The sequence below is a fragment of the Scomber scombrus genome, chromosome 17, assembly GCF_963691925.1.
Source record: "Scomber scombrus chromosome 17, fScoSco1.1, whole genome shotgun sequence".
Taxonomy (NCBI): domain Eukaryota; kingdom Metazoa; phylum Chordata; class Actinopteri; order Scombriformes; family Scombridae; genus Scomber; species Scomber scombrus.
The window spans coordinates 3549253-3569809 of NC_084986.1; the positions used below are offsets into that span (position 1 = coordinate 3549253).

General features: G+C 38.8%; 1 protein-coding gene and 1 long non-coding RNA gene across 2 annotated transcripts; both read right to left on the reverse strand.

Annotated features, from left to right (window-relative positions):
* Positions 1-563: 563 nt before the first annotated feature.
* Positions 564-15800, reverse strand: LOC133998019 (uncharacterized). Its single transcript, XM_062437757.1, has 12 exons — positions 15749-15800; positions 15509-15639; positions 14654-14726; positions 13146-13478; positions 12728-13003; positions 12483-12530; positions 12105-12206; positions 11486-11566; positions 11333-11361; positions 10804-10851; positions 1245-1313; positions 564-1122 (listed from the first exon to the last, which is right to left on the reverse strand). The coding sequence occupies exons 1-12, from the start codon at positions 15798-15800 to the stop codon at positions 1018-1020; spliced, it is 1347 nt and encodes a 448-aa protein (XP_062293741.1). The 3' UTR covers positions 564-1017.
* On the reverse strand, positions 1491-2351 carry LOC133998098 (uncharacterized). Its single transcript, XR_009927333.1, has 3 exons — positions 2247-2351; positions 1637-1717; positions 1491-1512 (listed from the first exon to the last, which is right to left on the reverse strand). It is a non-coding gene; the product is annotated as an uncharacterized LOC133998098 (long non-coding RNA).
* Positions 15801-20557: the final 4757 nt, after the last annotated feature.

The following is a 20557-nucleotide window of genomic DNA, read 5'->3' on the forward strand; positions in this document are numbered from 1 at the left end:
AGGCCACTGAGCATGTGCAGAAATGCAGTTGTGTTGACAGGACTTTGTTAGCTTGTTGAGCTACATATCACAACCTCTCCACTCAAAGAACTTCAGTACAAAGTGAAGAGGTTGTGATATGTAGCTCAACAAGCTAATGAAGCTTGCTTCTGTTTACACAGAAGCAAGTTCCTGCACATGCTCAGTGGTGTCTGCCTTACACACAAAAAACAGCAACAAGAAGAATTTGTTTGTATTTGTTTTATTGAATATTGTGTATTGCTAATATCTCTCATAGATAATATACAATATAATATATAATCATCAAGCAAACATGTTCACAAAAGTCTGAAAAAAGCATGAAATATATTAAAATATATTTTAAACTCTAAAACTGTACAATGAATCTACAACCTGTTTGAATCTCTCAGGTTTCACTCATTCAGATGTTTAATATTTGACTCTAAAAGGTGACACCACTTATTTAGTCAGTGATGTCACATGATCACATCACACCTCTGTTCAGTTTGTCTTTTGACACTTTAGTACCACAACAAAGCAAACTGAGCAGAGGCGTACATGTTTAAATTATGACACTAAAAAATACCAAATACATGCTTAGAGAATTCAGTTCAGTCCTAAAATGATAAGAAATAAAATAACAGTGAAAACTTTCACTCAACACCAGCAGACACATCACTGAGCTCAATAAAGGGCCTGATATAGAGTTCATTAACGATATTTGAACTCACTGTATTTCTTTCTGTATAAAAAGATATTTACAGCAATACTATATAAAAGACAAAAAAGCTGTTAAAAATCTTATCCAACAGTAAATCATCATAATACTGAAAAAACATGACATTTTTTATCATTACCTTCAATAAAATATACATTTCTTTGCACTGCATAGACAAATTCCTCACAAGGATACAGTCTCTATTATGACGTAAAGGCTAATTGCTTTGCTAAAGCTTTAACTAATCAGTTATAAATGAAATGTAATGATATTAACACTGTGGTCTCTTATTTGTTGGGTTAGTTGACAGTAGCGTAGAGGTTGCTGGGATCAGTGGAGGCTCCAGCTGAAGAGGAGGAAGCTTTCACAGTGCTGTAGGTCACTGCATCATCATCACCATGAACCTGGGAAACAAAAGGGAAACAACATCACATATAAATGAAACATGATGACATGAAAAAGCAAAACTCAGCATAACTCAACAAGAGCTGGAAGCTGTAGCAGTATAACCAAACACTCAGCTTACCCGGGCTTTACTGTTGGTCTTCTTGGTGTAGCTGATGGAGGCGTAGGAAACACCTTCTTCAGGATCAACCTACACAGTGAAGACAACATGATGGCTGCTCAGTAACATCTGGATTCATATTAATGTTATTTGATTCTCTCTTTTAAAAGAAATTAGGATCAATAGTCACTGTGTCACATTTTACAGGACGGTTATGTACAAAATAAAGTATAACTTTATAGTGAGTGTTTTAAACTCACAATGTTTTCATCCGTCTGTGTTTTGTTCCCTGAAAAGACAAAAGAGTCGACTTCAGCTTTTACAGTGAAAATCTATATTTAATTTATATTAGTATTTAATTAAATAATATTCAATATCTTGTTTATGAAAGTTTCATCTGTAAATGTACTCACGTTTAGATTTCTTTAATCTGATGAGCACCAAAACAATTATCAAGAGTGATGCTAAACCCACAGCCACACCGATGATGGTTGCTGTAAAATATGAAAATGTTAAAAACATTTTGACTGCACAGTTCAGTTCTGTTCAAAATCATGATCAAAAGAGAGAAAGATACAAATTGTTAAGTCTCTATATTAGGAAGACTGAGGAGAGAACTTAAGTTTGTTGTTGTCGTTGTTTCCTTCCTGTCCGGTTTATGTGTTATACGCTATGAAGCATCACTGAATGATAAGTACATTATAATAAGTGATGTTTGACTGATTGTTGTTTAATCACAACCTGTTCAGATATAACATTTTTCTGTTATCGGTGCCATAAATAGCAACAAAGTTATTTATCATCAGTAACACGCTAATATATCGCTATGAGAGACATTGTAATGTAACCACACATCCTCCATCACTATGTCATCACCTGTACCGTCTGCTGATGAAGAATTATAATTAAATGTTCACTAAATGAAGATCTCCAGTCTCTGACTCTTTCATGAGAGTCTCCTGTTCATATTGCTGCTTCAACCAGTGTTAAATTATAAAGTGTAGAAGAGCTACTACACTCTACCTTGTTGTTTAGTTTGATTGGTTGTTGGTGGTGTTTGGTTCATCTTTGCCTCTGTGCTGTTTCCCATTGTTGTTTCTGTTGAAGGTTTTGTTGATGTTGATGCTGTTGCTGGTTTTGTTGTTGGTGTTGATGATGTTGTTGCAGCTGTTTTTGTGTCCTCATCTGGACAAATGAAATCCAGGCATACCAACAAACTATGATGAGAAAATACTCCATAATTACCATCTATACAAACATGAGATACTAAATGAAGCAGTTTACTTACCTGAAGATGAAGAGTTGAAGGGAAACAGCTGCACTTCTCCACTTCGTTTATCTGTCACTCTACACTTGAATAACTCAGAATACTTTGACTTCTCAGTAATCTCAAAACAAGAAGACTGTGACTCCTTCATGTGCTGAGTGTTCACATCCTGATCATTACCCTCATACACCCACTTCACTGTGTGTGTACACGGTCCATATGTCGACACAGAGCAGTTTAACTTCACCTTATCAGTGTCCTTATGTTCAGTCACTGGTGAAGATGGAGATATTGTGAGAGAAAGACAACAAGAGTCAAATTAACTTCATCACTGTAATCATAATTATTGTAATGTTTCAGTATATTGTTCTAACAAGACAGTTTGAGCTGAAAACATTATGATGTAAATACTCACTGTTAACAACAGACAGATAAACCTGAGCATCTTGACCTTGTTTTTGTCTGCAGGTGTAACGACCAAAATCCTCAACTGTGACCTTCTTTATAACCAGAGAACAGTCCGCTGTAACACTCAGTCTGTCTGATTTAGCTTTGGCTTTTTCACCAATCTGCCCAAGTTTAATCAGCGCTACTCCTGCTCTGTTTCTTGAATCACTGAAGATCCAGGAAGTACTGTCACATTTATCCTGATCAGTCATCACATTTTCACAGGACAAAGTGGCTTCATCTCCATCTCTGACAGTGATGTAGAGGGAAGTTTGTTCAGTTACTGCTGTTGAGAATTTGAGAGAGAAATGTGATAAATGAACTATAATAAGAATATGACTGTAGTGTGAATGTTACAAACAATCATCTTATTTGACTGTCTCAGTTAAATGAAGGTTATTTAATAAGATTTTTGTATCTTACCTTTAAACTGAAGCCCCAGAATCAGAAATAAAAACATTTGAATCCATCTGAGTTCAACCATCATGCTTCTCTGTCTTTCTCTCTTTCTTCTTCTCACACTCTCAGCTCTCAAAATGCAGAAACACACTATCTACTTCCTATAAAGAGCAAAGTGTCTCCTCCTCTTTGTGGCTTCAGTCTATTTTTTCTCCCTTGTAAGTAACAACTTTTTGTAGGCGGAGCGCATTCGATTTAAATCAGAAGATCTTATATCATAATCAACCAAGAGTAAATGCAAAGCTAGCATTCAAATCGGCAGTATCTTATATAATCTCATTTATCTATATAATATCTTATATTTTAATCAGTCAAGAATAAATACATAAAGGATTAGATATTGTAGAAGTTAAGGGTGAATGTGTCCATCCACTCACCACCAAGACCACAACACACTTCCTTTCCACTGCTGCATTTCAAAATACTTCATGTGTGTTGTAAGTGTTCGTGGCAGATATTGATGCCTTGATGTCAGAGATTATACATTGAACATTGTGGGCTGTTTGGGTAGAGCGCTACACAGACTCGTGTATGAGAACCTGCTCGCAGAGGGGGACAAAACTACGTAGTTTCCAAATTTACCCGGCAACAAGAAATACTATTTTCTGATTGGCTGGTAGGTCACCAACTCGGGACAGCTGTGAACTCAGCAGAGAAATGTGCCTACGCCTCGCTGTTCATATATTATATTAATTTCTGTGCGGTGGGCTCTATCACTTCTCAGCGTCAGAAATGACAGATGTGGCGTGTGAGCGTGTGAATTGCTTGAAATGCGTGAGAGTTAACTTACTCTGAGTTTTCACATAACCCGCCTTCTGGAATAAACCCCAGAACCAATGAAATCCAAAATACCAACAAACTGTAATGACATAATACTCCATAATAACCATCTACACAGTAAATGAGAAACGTAATGAAGCAGTTTACTCACCTGAAGATGGACGGATGAAGGTAAACAGCTGCTCTTCTCCACTGTTTTCATTTGTCACTCTACACTTGAATAACTCAGAATACTTTGACGTCTCAGTAAGATGAGAAGTATTAAACTCAACAGTAGCAGAACAAGAAGACGGTGACTCCTTCATGTGCTGAATGTTCACATCCTGATCATTACCCTCATACACCCACTGCACTGTTCGTAGACACCCTCCATCTGTCGACACAGAGCAGGTTAACTTCACCTCATCAGTGTCCTTATGTTCAGTCACTGGTGAAGATGGAGATATTGTGAGAGAAAGACAACAAGAGGAAAATTAACTTCATCACTGTAATCATAATTATTGTAATGTTTCAGTATATTGATCTAACAAGACAGTTTGATCTGAAAACATTATGATGTAAATACTCACTGCTAACAACAGACAGATAAACCAGAGAGTCTCGACCTTGTTTTTGTCCTGATCCGTCGAACTGTCTGCAGAAGTAACGTCCAGCATCCTCAACTGTGACCTTCTTTATAACCAGAGAACAGTTCACTGTAACACTCAGTCTGTCTGATTTAGCTTTGGCTTCTTCAACAATCTGCCCAAGTTTAATCAGCTCGACTGCTGTGTTTCTTGAACCAATGAAGAACCAGGTAGTTCTGTCACATTTATCCTGATCAGTCATCACATTTCCACAGGACAAAGTGGCTTCATCTCCATCTCTGACAGTGATGTAGAGGGTTTGTCCAGTTACTGCTGTTGAGAATTTGAGAGAGAAATGTGATAAATGAACTAAAATGAGAATATGACTGTAGTGTGAATGTTAAAAAAACAAAGTTTATGTAATAAGATTTTTATATCATCCCTGTAAACTGAAGCCCCAGAATCAGAAATAAAAACATTTTAATTAGGGATGCTCGATATTGACTTTTCTACCGATATCCGATATTCTGATATTCCCCAACTCTTAATTTCCGATACCGATATCACCTGATACCAATATATGCAGGCTTTTTACACCAAAACTGTTAGGTAACAACATAACATATCTCCTATTGTCACATTAACACATTATGCCTAATTCTATTGTGAGGACCCACTGGATGCAGACATAAATGCAACATGGCTTTCCAAATGTAAACACTGTCTGTGCAAAATAAGAGAACAACTTCAACTTAAGTTATGGAAAAAAAGTGCCAATATGGCACTGCCATATTTATTATGCTGCTTTGCAGTCATTGCAAATTACAAATTTACTATCCGTAGGACACTCGGAAATAGTTCCAAACCACAGAAATAAGCCCCGTTTCTGGAGGCGGGACCTTTATAGAAACGTCCTCTCACTTGCTCCTCTCAGCTGTTGTGTCTCCATAGCAGAGTAAGATAGGACCCAGATAGGACCCAGATAGGACCCACCGGACTCTGACGGTGATGTCACAGAGGCGACTCGCCGAAAGCATAACAGAGAAAATGACAACGAGGAGGTAAACCTTCTGTTTGTGTGTGTTTTCGTGTACATGGCGGTGGACGCTATGAACTTGTTAGCCACGGTTAGAGACCCACGAGTCTAGCGTGTTGTTGTTGTTATACGTCATCAAGCGTGCGCCGGTAAACGTCCCATGCTGCATCCACGCAGGCTCGGAAATGCTGAAGCCTACAGAACAAATATCGGCTATAAAAACCAGATACCGATATATCCTGATATTAAATTTTTAAGTGAATATTGGCCGATAATATCTGAAATCCCTAATTTTAATCCATCTGAGTTCAACCATCGTGCTTTTCTGTCTTTCTCTCTGTCTTCTTCTCACGCTCTCAGCTCTCAAAATGCAGAAATACACTATCTACTTCCTATAACGAGCAAAGTGTCTCCTCCTCTTTGTGGCTTCAGTCTTTCCTCACTTGTGAGTTTGCAACATTTTTGTAAATGGAGCTTATTCACTTTAAATTTTAACATTTTTGTATTTTATTAGAAAGCTAGCACTCACATCTGCAGTACCACTATATAATCTCACATATTTATATAAGATCTTATATTTTAATCAGACAAGAATAAATACATAAAGGATTAGATATTGTAGAAGTTAAAGATGAATGTGTCCACCCACTCACCACCAAGACCACAACACACTTCCTGTAGTGACTATGCCCTGTATTTTAGCACTACTGGAGGAATAATCTGACGTGTACGCAGGTTTCCCATTTTATTACCTTTATATAACTTGACCATAAACAAAACAGAAAAACAGCCCATTGCCCTGAGCACAGTCAAAAAACTTTTCCTCATCATAGCACACACCTGGGCTTGATTGGCATCATCCCTTTAACTGTGCACAGCCAGCCTTTTACCATGCTCCCCCAGTGCTTGGGAGGAGCACTACCATTCATAGAAATCAAATATATGGCTCCTACACTTCCTTTCCACTGCTGCATTTCAAAATACTTCATATAATACTTTTAAAATGTGTAAATACTGTTTTCTCACGGTGCACAGGACCAGTGTTTGTCAATATTGTGGTGCCCCAATATTTATTAAGACACATCCTACATAACTGCAACATCTGACAAGCATAAAGTAGTTTAAAGTATGTGTTCAAACAGAATTCATGATGTTTGACAGCACACATGAACGGACAGTTGAAGGGTCAAACTTTGACTCTTGATGCTCATGATGCAATATGGTGATACTGTAGCTGCTGGGAAAGAACAGATAAGATCTGGTCTGAGACCTGTTAGTTCCTCATTGTATATAGCACTTATTTTTGCCTGTGAACTGAGGGGGAAGTGTGATGGTGAGAATGAGCGAAAGACAGCAGCAGAGAAGTGTTGTCTTGTAATGATGACCTCACAAACATCACAACCACAAATGCTTCACTTTGTCCTGACTGAACATCAAATTCTCAGTCTTACTTTTGCACATATGTACTGTCAATGTTGTTCATGTTGTGAAGCTAAATAAGTGATTAGTAGCATTGTTCTTTCCTTCTCACAAAATAGCACATTTGTGGTCAGCTGAATGTGGTGAACTGTGGTGTCTGTGCTGCTGACGCTTGATTTCCGTCACCACTCTGTGTGTGAGAGGTTGTTTGTGCTACATGCACACTGCAGAGATGACTGGAGATGCATTTACATACATTTATGTCACAGTATGTTCATGCATTCACAATCATCACCTCTGAATGTAGATCGAGCAGTCGTGTTTTTGTGCATTCTCATGTAGGAATGGATGCATTTTGTGGTCTATGAGCCACTGGTTCCTCATTGTAGCTTTGTCTTAAGAATTAAGAGGGAAGTGTCATACTGAGAATGTGAGTACAACAGCAGCAGATCTATAGATATAGCAGATCTACAGCAATTATAATGGTGGTCTATCTTCTCTGACTTTCAAAGTTTATAAAGCCCCTGTTAAGTCTCTTTATTATAGCTTATTTGACTGTCTCAGTAAAATAAAGGTTATTTAATAAGATTTTTGTATCTTACCTGTAAACTGAAGCCCAAGAATCAGAAATAAAAACATTTTAATCCATCTGAGTTCAACCATCGTGCTCCTGTCTTTCTCTCTGTCTTCTTCTCACGCTCTCAGCTCTCAAAATGCAGAAATACACTATCTACTTCCTGTAATGAGCAAAGAGTCTCCTCCTCTTTGTGGCTTCAGTCTTTCCTCACTTGTGACTTTGCAACTTTTTTGTAGATGAGGCATATTCACTTTAAATTTGAACATTTTTGTATTTTATGAGAAAGCTAGCCGTCACATCTGCAGTATCTTTATATAATCTCACATATTTATATAAGATCTTATATTATAATCAGCTGAGAGTAAATGCATAAAGGAAGGTAGAAGTTAAGGGTGAACGTTTCCATCCACTCACCACCAAGACCACAACACACTTCCTTTCTACTGCTGCATTTCAAAGTACAACCACACGAGGCTCACAGTCACAGACAGGCCAAACTTTATCAAGGCACCAGACAAAGAGAATACTTTCATCTCTGAAAATCACCAGTGAGACTCCAGCAGTATGTTTCTGATGATAACTGGTGTGCTTGCTGCTCTGTGTTTGTCCCAGAAGTGTGTACATGAATCAGTCATCACTAATAACCTACTTAGTGGTTACTTAGACATTGTCTCTAGTCTTTGGACAGTAGTTGTGTGTGAGGCCACTGAGCATGTGCAGAAATGCAGTTGTGTTGACAGGACTTTGTTAGCTTGTTGAGCTACATATCACAACCTCTCCACTCAGAGAACTTCAGTACAAAGTGAAGAGGTTGTGATATGTAGCTCAACAAGCTAATGAAGCTGTAAACAGAAGCAAGTTCCTGCACATGCTCAGTGGTGTCTGCCTTACACACAAAAAACAGCAACAAGAAGAATTTGTTTGTATTTGTTTTATTGAATATTGTGTATTGCTAATATCTCTCATATATAATATACAATATAATATATAATCATCAAGCAAACATGTTCACAAAAGTCAGAAAAAAGCATGAAACACATCAAAATATATTTTAAACTCTAAAATTGTACAACGAATCTACAACCTGTTTGAATCTCTCAGGTTTCACTCATTCAGATGTTTAATATTTGAATCTAAAAGGTGCCACCACTTATTTAGTCAGTGATGTCACATGATCACATCACACCTCTGCTCAGTTTATCTTTTGACACTTTTGTACAACAACAAAGCAAACTGAACAGAGACATATGTGTTTAAATTATGACACTAAAAAAATACCAGATACATGCTTAGAGAATTCAGTTCAGTCCAAAAATGAAAAGAAATAAAATAACAGTGAAAACTAAGATTTTGACTTTCACTCAACACCAGCAGACACATCACTGAGCTCAATAAAGGGCCTGATAGAAAGTTCATTAAGGATATATGAGTTAACCGCATCACTTTCTGTATAAAAAAATATATTTACAGCAATATTATATAAAAGACAAAAAAGCTGTTAAAAATCTTATCCAACAGTAAATCATCATAATACTGAAAAAACATTACATTTTTTATCATTAACTTCAATAAAATATATATTTCTTTGCACTGCATAGATAAATTCCTCATAAGGATACAGTCTCTATTATGAAGTAAAGGCTAATTGCTTTGCGAATGCTGTAACTAATCAGTTATTAATGAAATGTAATGATATAAACACTGTGGTCAAGGGATGTCCGATAATATCGGATATTTACTTAAAAATGTAATATCGGGAAGTATCGGTATCGGTGGGTATCGGTGGGTAACTGTGGCTAACCGTGGCAAAAAAGTTCATAGTGTCCACCTCCATGTACACGTGCACACAAACCAGAAACAAGGTTTACCTCCTCGTTGTCATTTTCTCTGTTATGTTTTCGGCGAGTCGCCTCTGTGACATCACCGTCAGAGTCCGGTGGGTCCTATCTGGGTCCTATGTGGGTCCTATCTGGGTCCTACTCTGCTATGGAGACAACAACTGAGAGGACCGAGTGAGAGGACGTTACTATAAAGGTCCCGCCTCCAGAAACGGGGCTTATGTCTGTGGTTTGGAACTATTTCCAAGTATCCTACGGATAGTAAATTTGCAATTTGCAATGACTGCAAAGCAGCATAATAAATATGGCAGTGCCATATTGGCACTTTTTTCCATAACTTAAGTTGAAGTCGTTTTCTTATTTTGCTCAGACAGTGTTTACATTTGGAAAGCCATGTTGCATTTATGTATGCATCCAGTGGAGCATCACAATACAATTTGGCATAATATGTTAATTCCGCAATGGGAGATATGTTATGTTGTAACAGTTTTGGTGTAAAAAGCCTGCATATATCGCTAACAGGTGATATAGAGTTATTAATCGTAAATTAAGAGTTGGACAATATCGGAAGATCGGCAAAAAAGCCAATATCGAGCATTCCTACTGTGGTCTCTTATTTGTTGGGTTTGTTGACAGTAGCGTAGAGGTTGCTGGGATCAGTGGAGGCTCCAGCAGAAGAGGAGGAAGCTTTCACAGTGCTGTAGGTCACTGCATCATCATCATCATCACCATCACGGACCTTGGAAACAAACAGGAAACAACATCACACATAAATTAAACATGATGACATGAACAAGCAAAACTCAGCATAACTCAAGAAGGGCTGGAAGATCTGATCATCATCATTTTGATTATATTTAATAACTGAAATTAACTAAATATTTCCTTTTTTCTTCATCCTGATGGAACTTTTCTCTTCCTTTATAGCAGTATAACCAAACATTCAGCTTACCCGGGCTTTACTGTTGGTCTTCTTGGTATAGCTGATGGAGGCGTAGGAAACACCATCTTCAGGATCAACCTACACAGTGAAGACAACATGATGGCTGCTCAGTAACATCTGGATTTATATTAATGTTATTTTATTTTATTCTCTCTTATTAGGATCAAAAGTCACTGTGTCACATTTTAGAGGACGGTTATGTACAAAATCAAGTGTAACTTTATACTGAGTGTTTTGTGCAATCTCACCATGTCCTGACTGGTTCCTGGAGTCACTGCAGTGTTTAAACTTGGTCCCTGGACAAATACAGTCTAGTTACTGTTTCATATTGACAGTAATGGATACTTAAAGGGGACATAAAATGTGTTTTGGTCATTTTCTGTCTTTTATGTACTGTTGTAATGTCATATGTCTATGTTACTATCTAACTTTTCCAGTCAAATATGTACTCTCCAGAGCCACAGGAAGTTTCTTGAATCTGACCAATCAGAGCAGAGTGGGCTCATCAGGAGGCGGGTCTTAAAGAGACAGGAGCTAAAACAGCCTGTTTCAGACAGAGGCTGAACTGAGGGGCTGCATAAAGAGCCAGTATAAGACTAATAAAGAGTATTTAACTGTAAATTATGCAACAATATTCTAGTAAAGCCCCTGAATATAAAAATATAGACCAGAAGATATGAAGAATAAGTCCCCTTTAAAACAGAGTATCAAAAACACTGGTTTACTCTGAGAAATTATAACCGTGTAAACATTTGTTAAATCAGCTTTTAAACTCACAATGTTTTCATCCGTCTGTGTTTTGTTCCCTGAAGAGACAAAAGAGTTGACTTCAGCTTTTACAGTGAAAATCTATATTTAATTTATATTAGTATTTAATGAGATAATATTCAATATCTTGTTCATGAAAGTTTCATCTGTAAATGTACTCACGTTTAGATTTCTTTAATCTGATGAGCACCAAAACAATTATCAAGAGTGATGCTAAACCCACAGCCACACCGATGATGGTTGCTGTAAAATGTGAAAATGTTAAAAACATTTTGACTGCACAGTTCAGTTCTGTTCAAAATCCTGATCAAAAGAGAGAAAGATACACAAGTTGTTAAGTCTCTATGTTAGAAAGACTGAGAGCAGAACTTAAGTTTGTTGTTGTAATTGTTTCCTTCCTGTCCGGTTTATGTGTTACACGCTATGAAGCATCACTGAATGATAAGTACATTATAATAAGTGATGTTTGACTGATTGTTGTTTAATCACAACCTGTTCAGTTATAACGGTTTTCTATTATCAGTGCCATAAATAGCAACAAAGTTATTTATCATCAGTAACACGCTAATATATCGCTATGAGAGACATTGTAATGTTTATTGAAACCACACATCCTACATCACTATGTCATCACCTGTACCGTCAGCTGATGAAGAATTATAATTAAATGTTCACTAAATGAAGATCTCCAGTCTCTGACTCTTTCATGAGAGTCTCCTGTTCATATTGCTGCTTCAACCAGTGTTAAATTATAAAGTGTAGAAGAGCTGCTACACTATACCTTGTTGTTTAGTTTGATTGGTTGTTGGTGGTGTTTGGTTCATCTTTGCCTCAGTGCTTTTTCCCAATGTTGTTGCTGTTGCTGGTTTTGTTGTTGGTGTTACTGGAACGGATAACACAGAGTTTCCTTCATGTTAGGGTTAACCAGGGCTCTCAAGTTTCATGAAAAGTTTGGAGTGAGATTATTTTTGCTACTTAAAAACCACTTCAATTTTACATACTGTTCATAATTGACCAGCACAAAGGTTGTGCTTTGTGTGTTTGCGTGTGTGTGTGTGTGTGTGTGTGTGTGTGTGTGTGTGTGTGTGTGTGTGTGTGTGTGTTTGCGTGTGTGTGTGTGTGTGCAACGTTTTTGTGTTGAAGAGCTGCTACACTCTACCTGGTTTTGCTGTTGTTGGTTTTGTTGCAGCTCCGTTTGTGTCCTCATCTGGACACATGAAAGAGAGACAAAGAACAAGACAAAATAACTTTCAAATCCTCACCGGCTTAATCCGCTATCTAGGTTTTGTGCAACAGTCCTCTGGAAAAATTAAATCCCAAAATACCAACAAACTGTGATGGGAAAATACTCCATAATAACCATCTACACTATAAATAAGAAACTTAATGAGGCAGTTTACTCACCTGAAGATGGAGAGTTGAAGGTAAACTGCTGCACTTTTCCACTTCTTTTATCTGTCACTCTACACTTGAATAACTCAGAATACTTTGACGGCTCAGTAAGATGAGAAGTTGTAAACTCCACAGTAGCAGAACAAGAAGACTGTAACTCTTTCATGTGCTGAGTGTTCACATCCTGATCATTACCCTCATACACCCACTGCACTGTGTGTAGACACCATCCATATGTCGACACAGAGCAGATTAACTTCACCATATCATTGTCCTTATGTTCAGTCACTGGTGAAGATGGAGATATTGTGAGAGAAAGACAACAAGAGTAAAATTAACTTCATCACTGTAATCATAATTATTGTAATGTTTCAGTATATTGTTCTAACAAGACAGTTTGATCTGAAAACATTATGATGTAAATACTCACTGATAACAACAGACAGAAGAACCACAGAGTCTAGACCTTGTTTTCGTCCTGATCTGTCGTACTGTCTGCAGAAGTAACGACCAACATCCCGAACTGTGACCTTCTTTATAACCAGAGAACAGTCCGCTGTAACACTCAGTGTGTCTGATTTAGCTTTGGCTTTTTCACCAATCTGCCCAAGTTTAATCAGATCTACTGCTGCTGCGTTTCTTGAACCAATGAAGACCCAGGTAGTTCTGTCACATTTATCCTGATCAGTCATCACATTTTCACAGGACAAAGTGGCTTCATCTCCATCTCTGACAGTGATGTAGAGGGTTTTTCCATTTACTGCTGTTAAGAATATGAGAGAGAAATGTGATAAATGAACTGAAATGAGAATATGACTATAGTGTGAATGTTATAAACAAACAGCTTATTTGACTGTCTCAGTTAAATGAAGGTTATGAAATAAGATTCTTGTATCTTACCTGTAAACTGAAGCCCCAGAATCAGAAATAAAAACATTTTAATCCATCTGAGTTCAACCATCATGCTTCTCTGTCTTTCTCTCTGTCTTCTTCTCACGCTCTCAGCTCTCAAAATGCAGAAATACACTATCTACTTCCTGTAATGAACAAAGTGTCTCCTCCTCTTTGTGGCTTCAGTCTTTCCTCACTTGTGAGTTTGCAACTTTTTTGTAGAGCTTATTCACTTTAAATTTGAACATTTTTGTATTTTATGAGAAAGCTAGCACTCACATCTGCAGTACCTTTATATAATCTCACATATTTATATACGATTTTATAATCAGCCAAGAGTAAATACATAAAGGATTAGATATTGTAGTAGTTAAGGGTGAATGTATACATCCACTCACCACCAAGACCACAACACACTTCCTTTCCACTGCTGCATTTCAAAGTATTTCATGTTTATAACCATGACCTCATCATGTGACACTTCTCTGTGCACAGGACCAGTATGACCAGTAAGACAAATGATTCCCCTTTAAAAATGAAATTTTCTGTGTTTCCCACTGTAATGTCTGATAAATAAAAGTATAAAATATGTGTTGAAACAGAATTAGGATTCAGTAGTGACAGGATTCATGGTGATGTTTGACACACATGAACAGACAGATGAAGAATCAATCAGATAAGATGGTGTATCAGAGGTCTGAGACCTGTTAGTTCCTCATTGTATCTTTGAAGTCAGTTTCTAAGAACTGAGGTGGAAGTGTTTCCATGACAACGTGGGAACAACAGCAGCAGAGGTCTGCAGGTTTTAACCTCTAATGATGACCTAATAACACCAAAACCACACGAGGCTCACAGTGACAGAAAAGGACTGAGGAGGCTGAATGTGTGAAGATTATTGATTATGAAAAAGGAACTAGTCTTTTTTAAAGATAATATTTAGTATGAAACAGACAGAATAGCGTAAAGACAGAAATGGACAGCAGCTGGAAAGAACACAGATAAGATAAGTGTATTAGTGGTCTGAGACCTGTTAGTTTCTTATTATACCTTTGAGGTCAGTTATTCTGAGAACTGAGGGGAAGTGTTTTGGTGAGAATGTGGGTACAACAGCAGCAGAGCTCTGATATGACAACATGAACACTACAACCACACGAGGCTCACAGTCACAGACAGGCCAAACTTTATCAAGGCACCAGACAAAGAGAATACTTTCATCTCTGAAAATCACCAGTGATACCCGAGCAGTATGTTTCTGATGATAACTGGTGTGCTTGCTGCTCTCTGTTTGTCCCAGAAGTGTGTACATGAATCAGTCATCACTAATAACCTACTTAGTGGTTACTTAGACCTTGTCTGTGGGAGTAACTACAGCAAGGATAAAAAGCCTGCTTGTGCTGCCATCTAGTGGTTGCTTCTGGGAGATTCAAGCATGGTCTGACTTGTTCCCCTGGTGATGGGCTTTATAGTTTACTGTTACCATGGATACTGTGTAGCCTATTAAATATGGACATTAAAATGACAGCTTTAAAATATGAGTATTGTATTGTATTAAGTATTATAAGCACTCTATAAATAACATGTATTATTATGATTATTATTATTAATAATAATTATGACTGAATATGACTGTAGTCCTAATCTTAGGCCCTGGGGCTGAGAGGTCTGCACAAACAATGATAATAATAGCTTAAGCAACTGGCCTTAGCGGGCCCTGTGAACCAATCACATGCACCTGAACACAGACTCCATTCAGCACTATGGATAGTGACATGGCCTATATACATTAAAAACAATATATATATATAAGGGTAATCTGACTCGTCTCCCCCTGCCTGGTTTGCTGCCTGGTCCTCTCTCTGGTGCCCGTGGGCTCCCCCCCCCCCCCCCCCTCCTCCGCTCCACTTGTCTCTCCTGAGCACTGCGGGTAGTCCCCTGCTCCTCTCTCGTTACATCCACCTGCAAGAGCCGCACTTCGTCCGCTCCCTCCGGTGGGAGAGGTAGCGAGCTATCCGGGCGCTTTGCTCTAACACGCGCTGCATTGATAGTCACACAAACACACACACGGGGATGTCTGATCTTAGGTAGCAGCTGGTTTAAAGACTCCTGTAAGCTTTGGCGTATTTTTAAGTAAATCTTTCTCACAAACCATTTTTCTTTTGTGGGCACCGCTCTCACACTTCTTCTTCCCCGACATTTTGCAACTGTCACTCAATCATAGAGGGACAAACCCCAAAACTAGATATACACATTCTGATAAGTGAGCCCACGTGGGTCACTTGTAATTTGGATCAATCAGCAGCCACAAACATGCGTATAAAGTGATGACAGAAAACCTGACAAGATACAAAACAATATTACTTTTTCAGCTCATCATGACCCCAAAATGATTGGCCCCTGAACATGTTAGGCCCCCTGGCTTCAGCCCGTGAATTAAAGCGGCCTTGACTGTAGTGTGAATGTTAGAAACAAACAGTATTTTACTGACGCAGTCAACCTCAGTAAAATGAAGGTTATTTATTAAGATTTTTGTATCTTACCTGTAAACTGAAGCCCAAGAATCAGAAATAAAAACATTTTAATCCATCTGAGTTCAACCATCGTGCTTCTCTGTCTTTCTCTCTGTCTTCTTCTCACGCTCTCAGCTCTCAAAATGCAGAAATACACTATCTACTTCCTATTAAGAGCAAAGTGTCTCCTCCTCTTTGTGGCTTCAGTCTTTTTTTCTCCCTTGTCAGTTAACTTTTTTAGATGATGCATACTGACTCTACATTTGAACATTTTTGTATTTTATGAGGCTGGCACTCACATCTGCATGATCTCATATCATAAGATCTTATATTATAATCAGCTGAGATTAAATACATAAAGGATTGTAGACGTTAAGGGTGAATGTGTCCATCCACTCACCACTGAAACCACAACACACATCCTTTCTACTGCAGAATTTCAAAGTAATTCATCTTTCGTCACATCCTGTGCACAGGACATGTATTTATATTCAATGATTTCCTCCTAATAAAGAGGATATTTTCTGTGGCATCTCAGTATTGGTTAAGACACATATCACATAACTGCAACATCTGACAAAGATCCTGTGAAACTGGGATGTAATCATGGATCACAAGGTAAAGAAATATGTTTCTGCATTCAGAGCAGCCATATTAAACCATTTTAAGATTCAACAAGTGCACACTGTGTTTGGTACCAGGGTGTGTTTGTCACAATGACGTGTTTGACCTCCTAAAAATAAGTACTTACATTACAAAGTACTTCATGTTTATAACCATGACCTCATCATGTGACACTTCTCTGTGCACAGGACCAGTATGACCAGTAAGACAAATGATATAAAATATGTGTTGAAACCGAATTAGGATTCAGTAGTGACAGGATTCATGGTGATGTTTGACACACATGAACAGACAGATGAAGAGTCAATCAGATAAGATGGTGTATCAGAGGTCTGAGACCTGTTAGTTCCTCATTGTATCTTTGAAGTCAGTTTCTAAGAACTGAGGTGGAAGTGTTTCCATGACAACGTGGAAACAACAGCAGCAGAGGTCTGCAGGTTTTAACCTCTAATGATGACCTAATAAACACCAAAACCACACGAGGCTCACAGTCACAGAAAAGGACTGAGGACGTTGAATGTGTGAAGATTATTGATTATGAAAAAGGAGCTAATCTTTTTTTTAAGACAGCATGGAGTAGAAAACAGACAGAATAGCGTAAAGACAGAATTGGACTCTAGTGGTGCAGCATGGTGATACTGCAGTAGCTGGAAAGAACACAGATAAGATGGTGTATTAGTGATCTGAGACCTGTTAGTTTCTCTTTATACCTTTGAGGTCAGTTATTCTGAGAACTGAGGGGAAGTGTTTTGGTGAGAATGTGGGTACAACAGCAGCAGAGCTCTGATATGACCACATGAACACTACAACCACACGAGGCTCACAGTCACAGACAGGCCAAACTTTATCAAGGCACCAGACAAAGAGAATACTTTCATCTCTGAAACTCACCAGTGAGACTCCAGCAGTATGTTTCTGATGATAACTGGTGTGCTTGCTGCTCTGTGTTTGTCCCAGAAGTGTGTACATCAGTGTGAATCAGTCATCACTAATAACCTACTTAGTGGTTACTAATGGTGCTTTTCCACTACACAGTTTCAGCACGACTCGCCTCAGCTTGCCTCGACTCTGCACGGTTCCTTTTCCATTACAAAAAAGTACCTACTCAACGTGGGCGGGGTCGTCATAGCATGGCTCCGCGAAACTGCAGTGATTTCGTTTTATACGCGACACAAAACACATAAACAATGGAGGACATTGAGGCAGTGTTGTACTTGCTGCTGTATGAGGCTTTTTGTCACACACAAAGCAAGAAAATTGAGCCGTATGGCTGTAACTATGGTGCTGCCGGTATTTAAAAATGCCGGGTTTGATTCTTGTGTGGGACGGCTCATGACTCTTCCAGCGACAACTACCAATCAGCGGCCAGCAGTGTGTCAATGTCACATTTTAGTACCGGCTTGGTTGTCCTGACTGAACATCAAATTCTCACAGTCTTACTTTTGCACATATGTACTGTTAATGTTGTTCATGTTGTGTAGCTAAATAAGTGATTAGTAGCATTGTTCTTTCCTTCTCACAAAATAGCACATTTGTGGTCAGCTGAATGTGGTGAACTGTGGTGTCTGTACAGCTGACGCTTGATTTCCGTCACCACTCTGTGTGTGAGAGGTTGTTTCTGCTACATACACACTGCAGAGATGACTGGAGATGCATTTACATACATTTATGTTGCAGTATATTCATGCATTCACAATCATCACCTCTGAATGTAGATCGAGCAGTCGTGTTTTTGTGCATTCTCATGTAGGAGAGGATGCATTTTGTGGTCTATGAGCCACTGGTTCCTCATTGCAGCTTCGTCTTAAGAATTAAGAGGGAAGTGTCATACTGAGAATGTGAGTACAACAGCAGCACATCTATAGATCAGATCAGACAGTTAACACTTGATTAAGATATACGTTGAAGACTCATTTGAGTTTGTTGGACTGTTTTAAACCCCGGCAGTGTACATTGATATATAATTATGACAAATAAAGTTTAATACACTGAATGAAGCCTCTAGTCAGTTATCTTGCCATGAGACCACAACTCAACTGTGACCTTCTTAATAACCACAGGACAGACTAACTGGTTTCGTTTTGACATTTTCTCCGGCCTACACAGTACAACCAGCTCTAAATGTAACTTCCTATTCTGTCTGATCAATCAGTCAAACTTTATTTGTATAGCAGTTTTCATACATGGTAATGTAACACAAAGTGCTTTACAAAATAACAAACAAAACAAATAAAACAAAACATGAAATGAGTGTTTGTAGCATTGTTCTTTTCTGCTCACAAAATAGCACATTTGTGGTCAGCTGAATGTGGTGAACTGTGGTGTCTGTGCTGCTGACGTTTGATTTCCGTCACCACTCTGTGTGTGAGAGGTTGTTTGTGCTACATACACACTGCAGAGATGACTGGAGATGCATTTACATACATTTATGTCACAGTATGTTCATGCATTCACAATCATCACCTCTGAATGTAGATCGAGCCGTCGTGTTTTTGTGCATTCTCATGTAGGAGCGGATGCATTTTGTGGTCTATGAGCCACTGGTTCCTCATTGCAGCTTCGTCTTAAGAATTAAGAGGGAAGTGTCATTCTGAGAATGTGAGTACAACAGCAGCACATCTATAGATCAGATCAGACAGTTAACACTTCATTAAGATATATGATAAAGACTCATTCGAGTTTGTTGGACTGTTTTAAACCCCAGCAGTGTACATTGATATATAATTATAACAAATAAAGTTTAATACACTGAATGAAGCCTCTAGCCTCATCTTATCATGAGACAACATTGCAACTGTGACTTTCTTTATAAGCAAAGAACAGACTAGTTTCGTGTTGACATTTTCTCTGGTCTGCACAGTACAAACAGCTTTAAACATAACTTCCTATATTGTCTTATCTGTTAAATGCAGCAACAGCATCAGAAAAGTAAAAATGTCACACATCTGTTATCAGACACTCTGCACTCTTTAATTTCTACAATGAACTTGTGGTGCAGTTGGACTCCCGCCAGGGCTGCCCTTTGTCACCGATTCTGTTCATAATCTTTATAGACAGGGTTTCTAGGCACAGCCAGGGCGTTGAGGGGGTCAGGTTTGGTGACCTCAGGATTGGGTCACTGCTTTTTGCAGATGATGTGGTCCTGTTGGCTTCATCAGACCAGGACCTCCAACTCTCACTGGATCGGTTCGCCACAGAGAATGAAGAGGCCAGGATGAGAATCAGCACCTCCAAATCCGAGTCCATGGTCCTCAGCCGGAAAAGGGTGGAGTGCACTCTCCGAGTCGGGGATGAGATCCTGCCCCAAGTGGAGGAGTTCAAGTACCTCGGGGTCTTGTTCACGAGTGAGGGAAGGATGGAGATCGACAGGCGGATCGGTGCGGCGTCTGCAGCGGACTCTGCACAGATCTGTTGTGGTGAAGAGGGAGCTGAGCCGAAACGCAAGGCTCTCGATTTACCAGTCGATCTTCGTTCCTACCCTCACCTATGGTCATGATGACCTTTGGGTAGTGACCGAAAGAACGAGATCGCGGGTGCAAGCGGCCGAAACAAGCTTCGTCCGTAGGGTGACTGTGCTCTCCCTAATAGGGTGATAATAGGCTGCTGCCCCCGCGACCCGACCCTGGATAAGCGGTAGAAGGTGGATGGATGGATGGAACTTGTGGTTCCTTTTTTTGTAATAAGATGCAAATGTCACACCATCATTGATTCTTAATTAGGTTTTGAGGAACTGTTTTCATGTGAAGCTGCTGGTCAGAAGAAAATAACCTCTAGACATGGAAAAGGACACAAATACAACATATATCTTTGAATTCAGGAT

Coding starts and splice junctions, on each gene's coding strand:
- LOC133998019 (XM_062437757.1), bottom strand. CDS start 15,800: ATGTCGGGGAAGAAGAAGTGTGAGAGCGGTGCCCACAAAAGAAAAATG. Junction 11,567..12,104: donor CAATCAAACTAAACAACAAG/GTATAGTGTAGC, acceptor CACATTTTACAG/CAACCATCATCGGTGTGGCT. Junction 10,852..11,332: donor CACAGACGGATGAAAACATT/GTGAGTTTAAAA, acceptor GTATTTGTCCAG/GGACCAAGTTTAAACACTGC.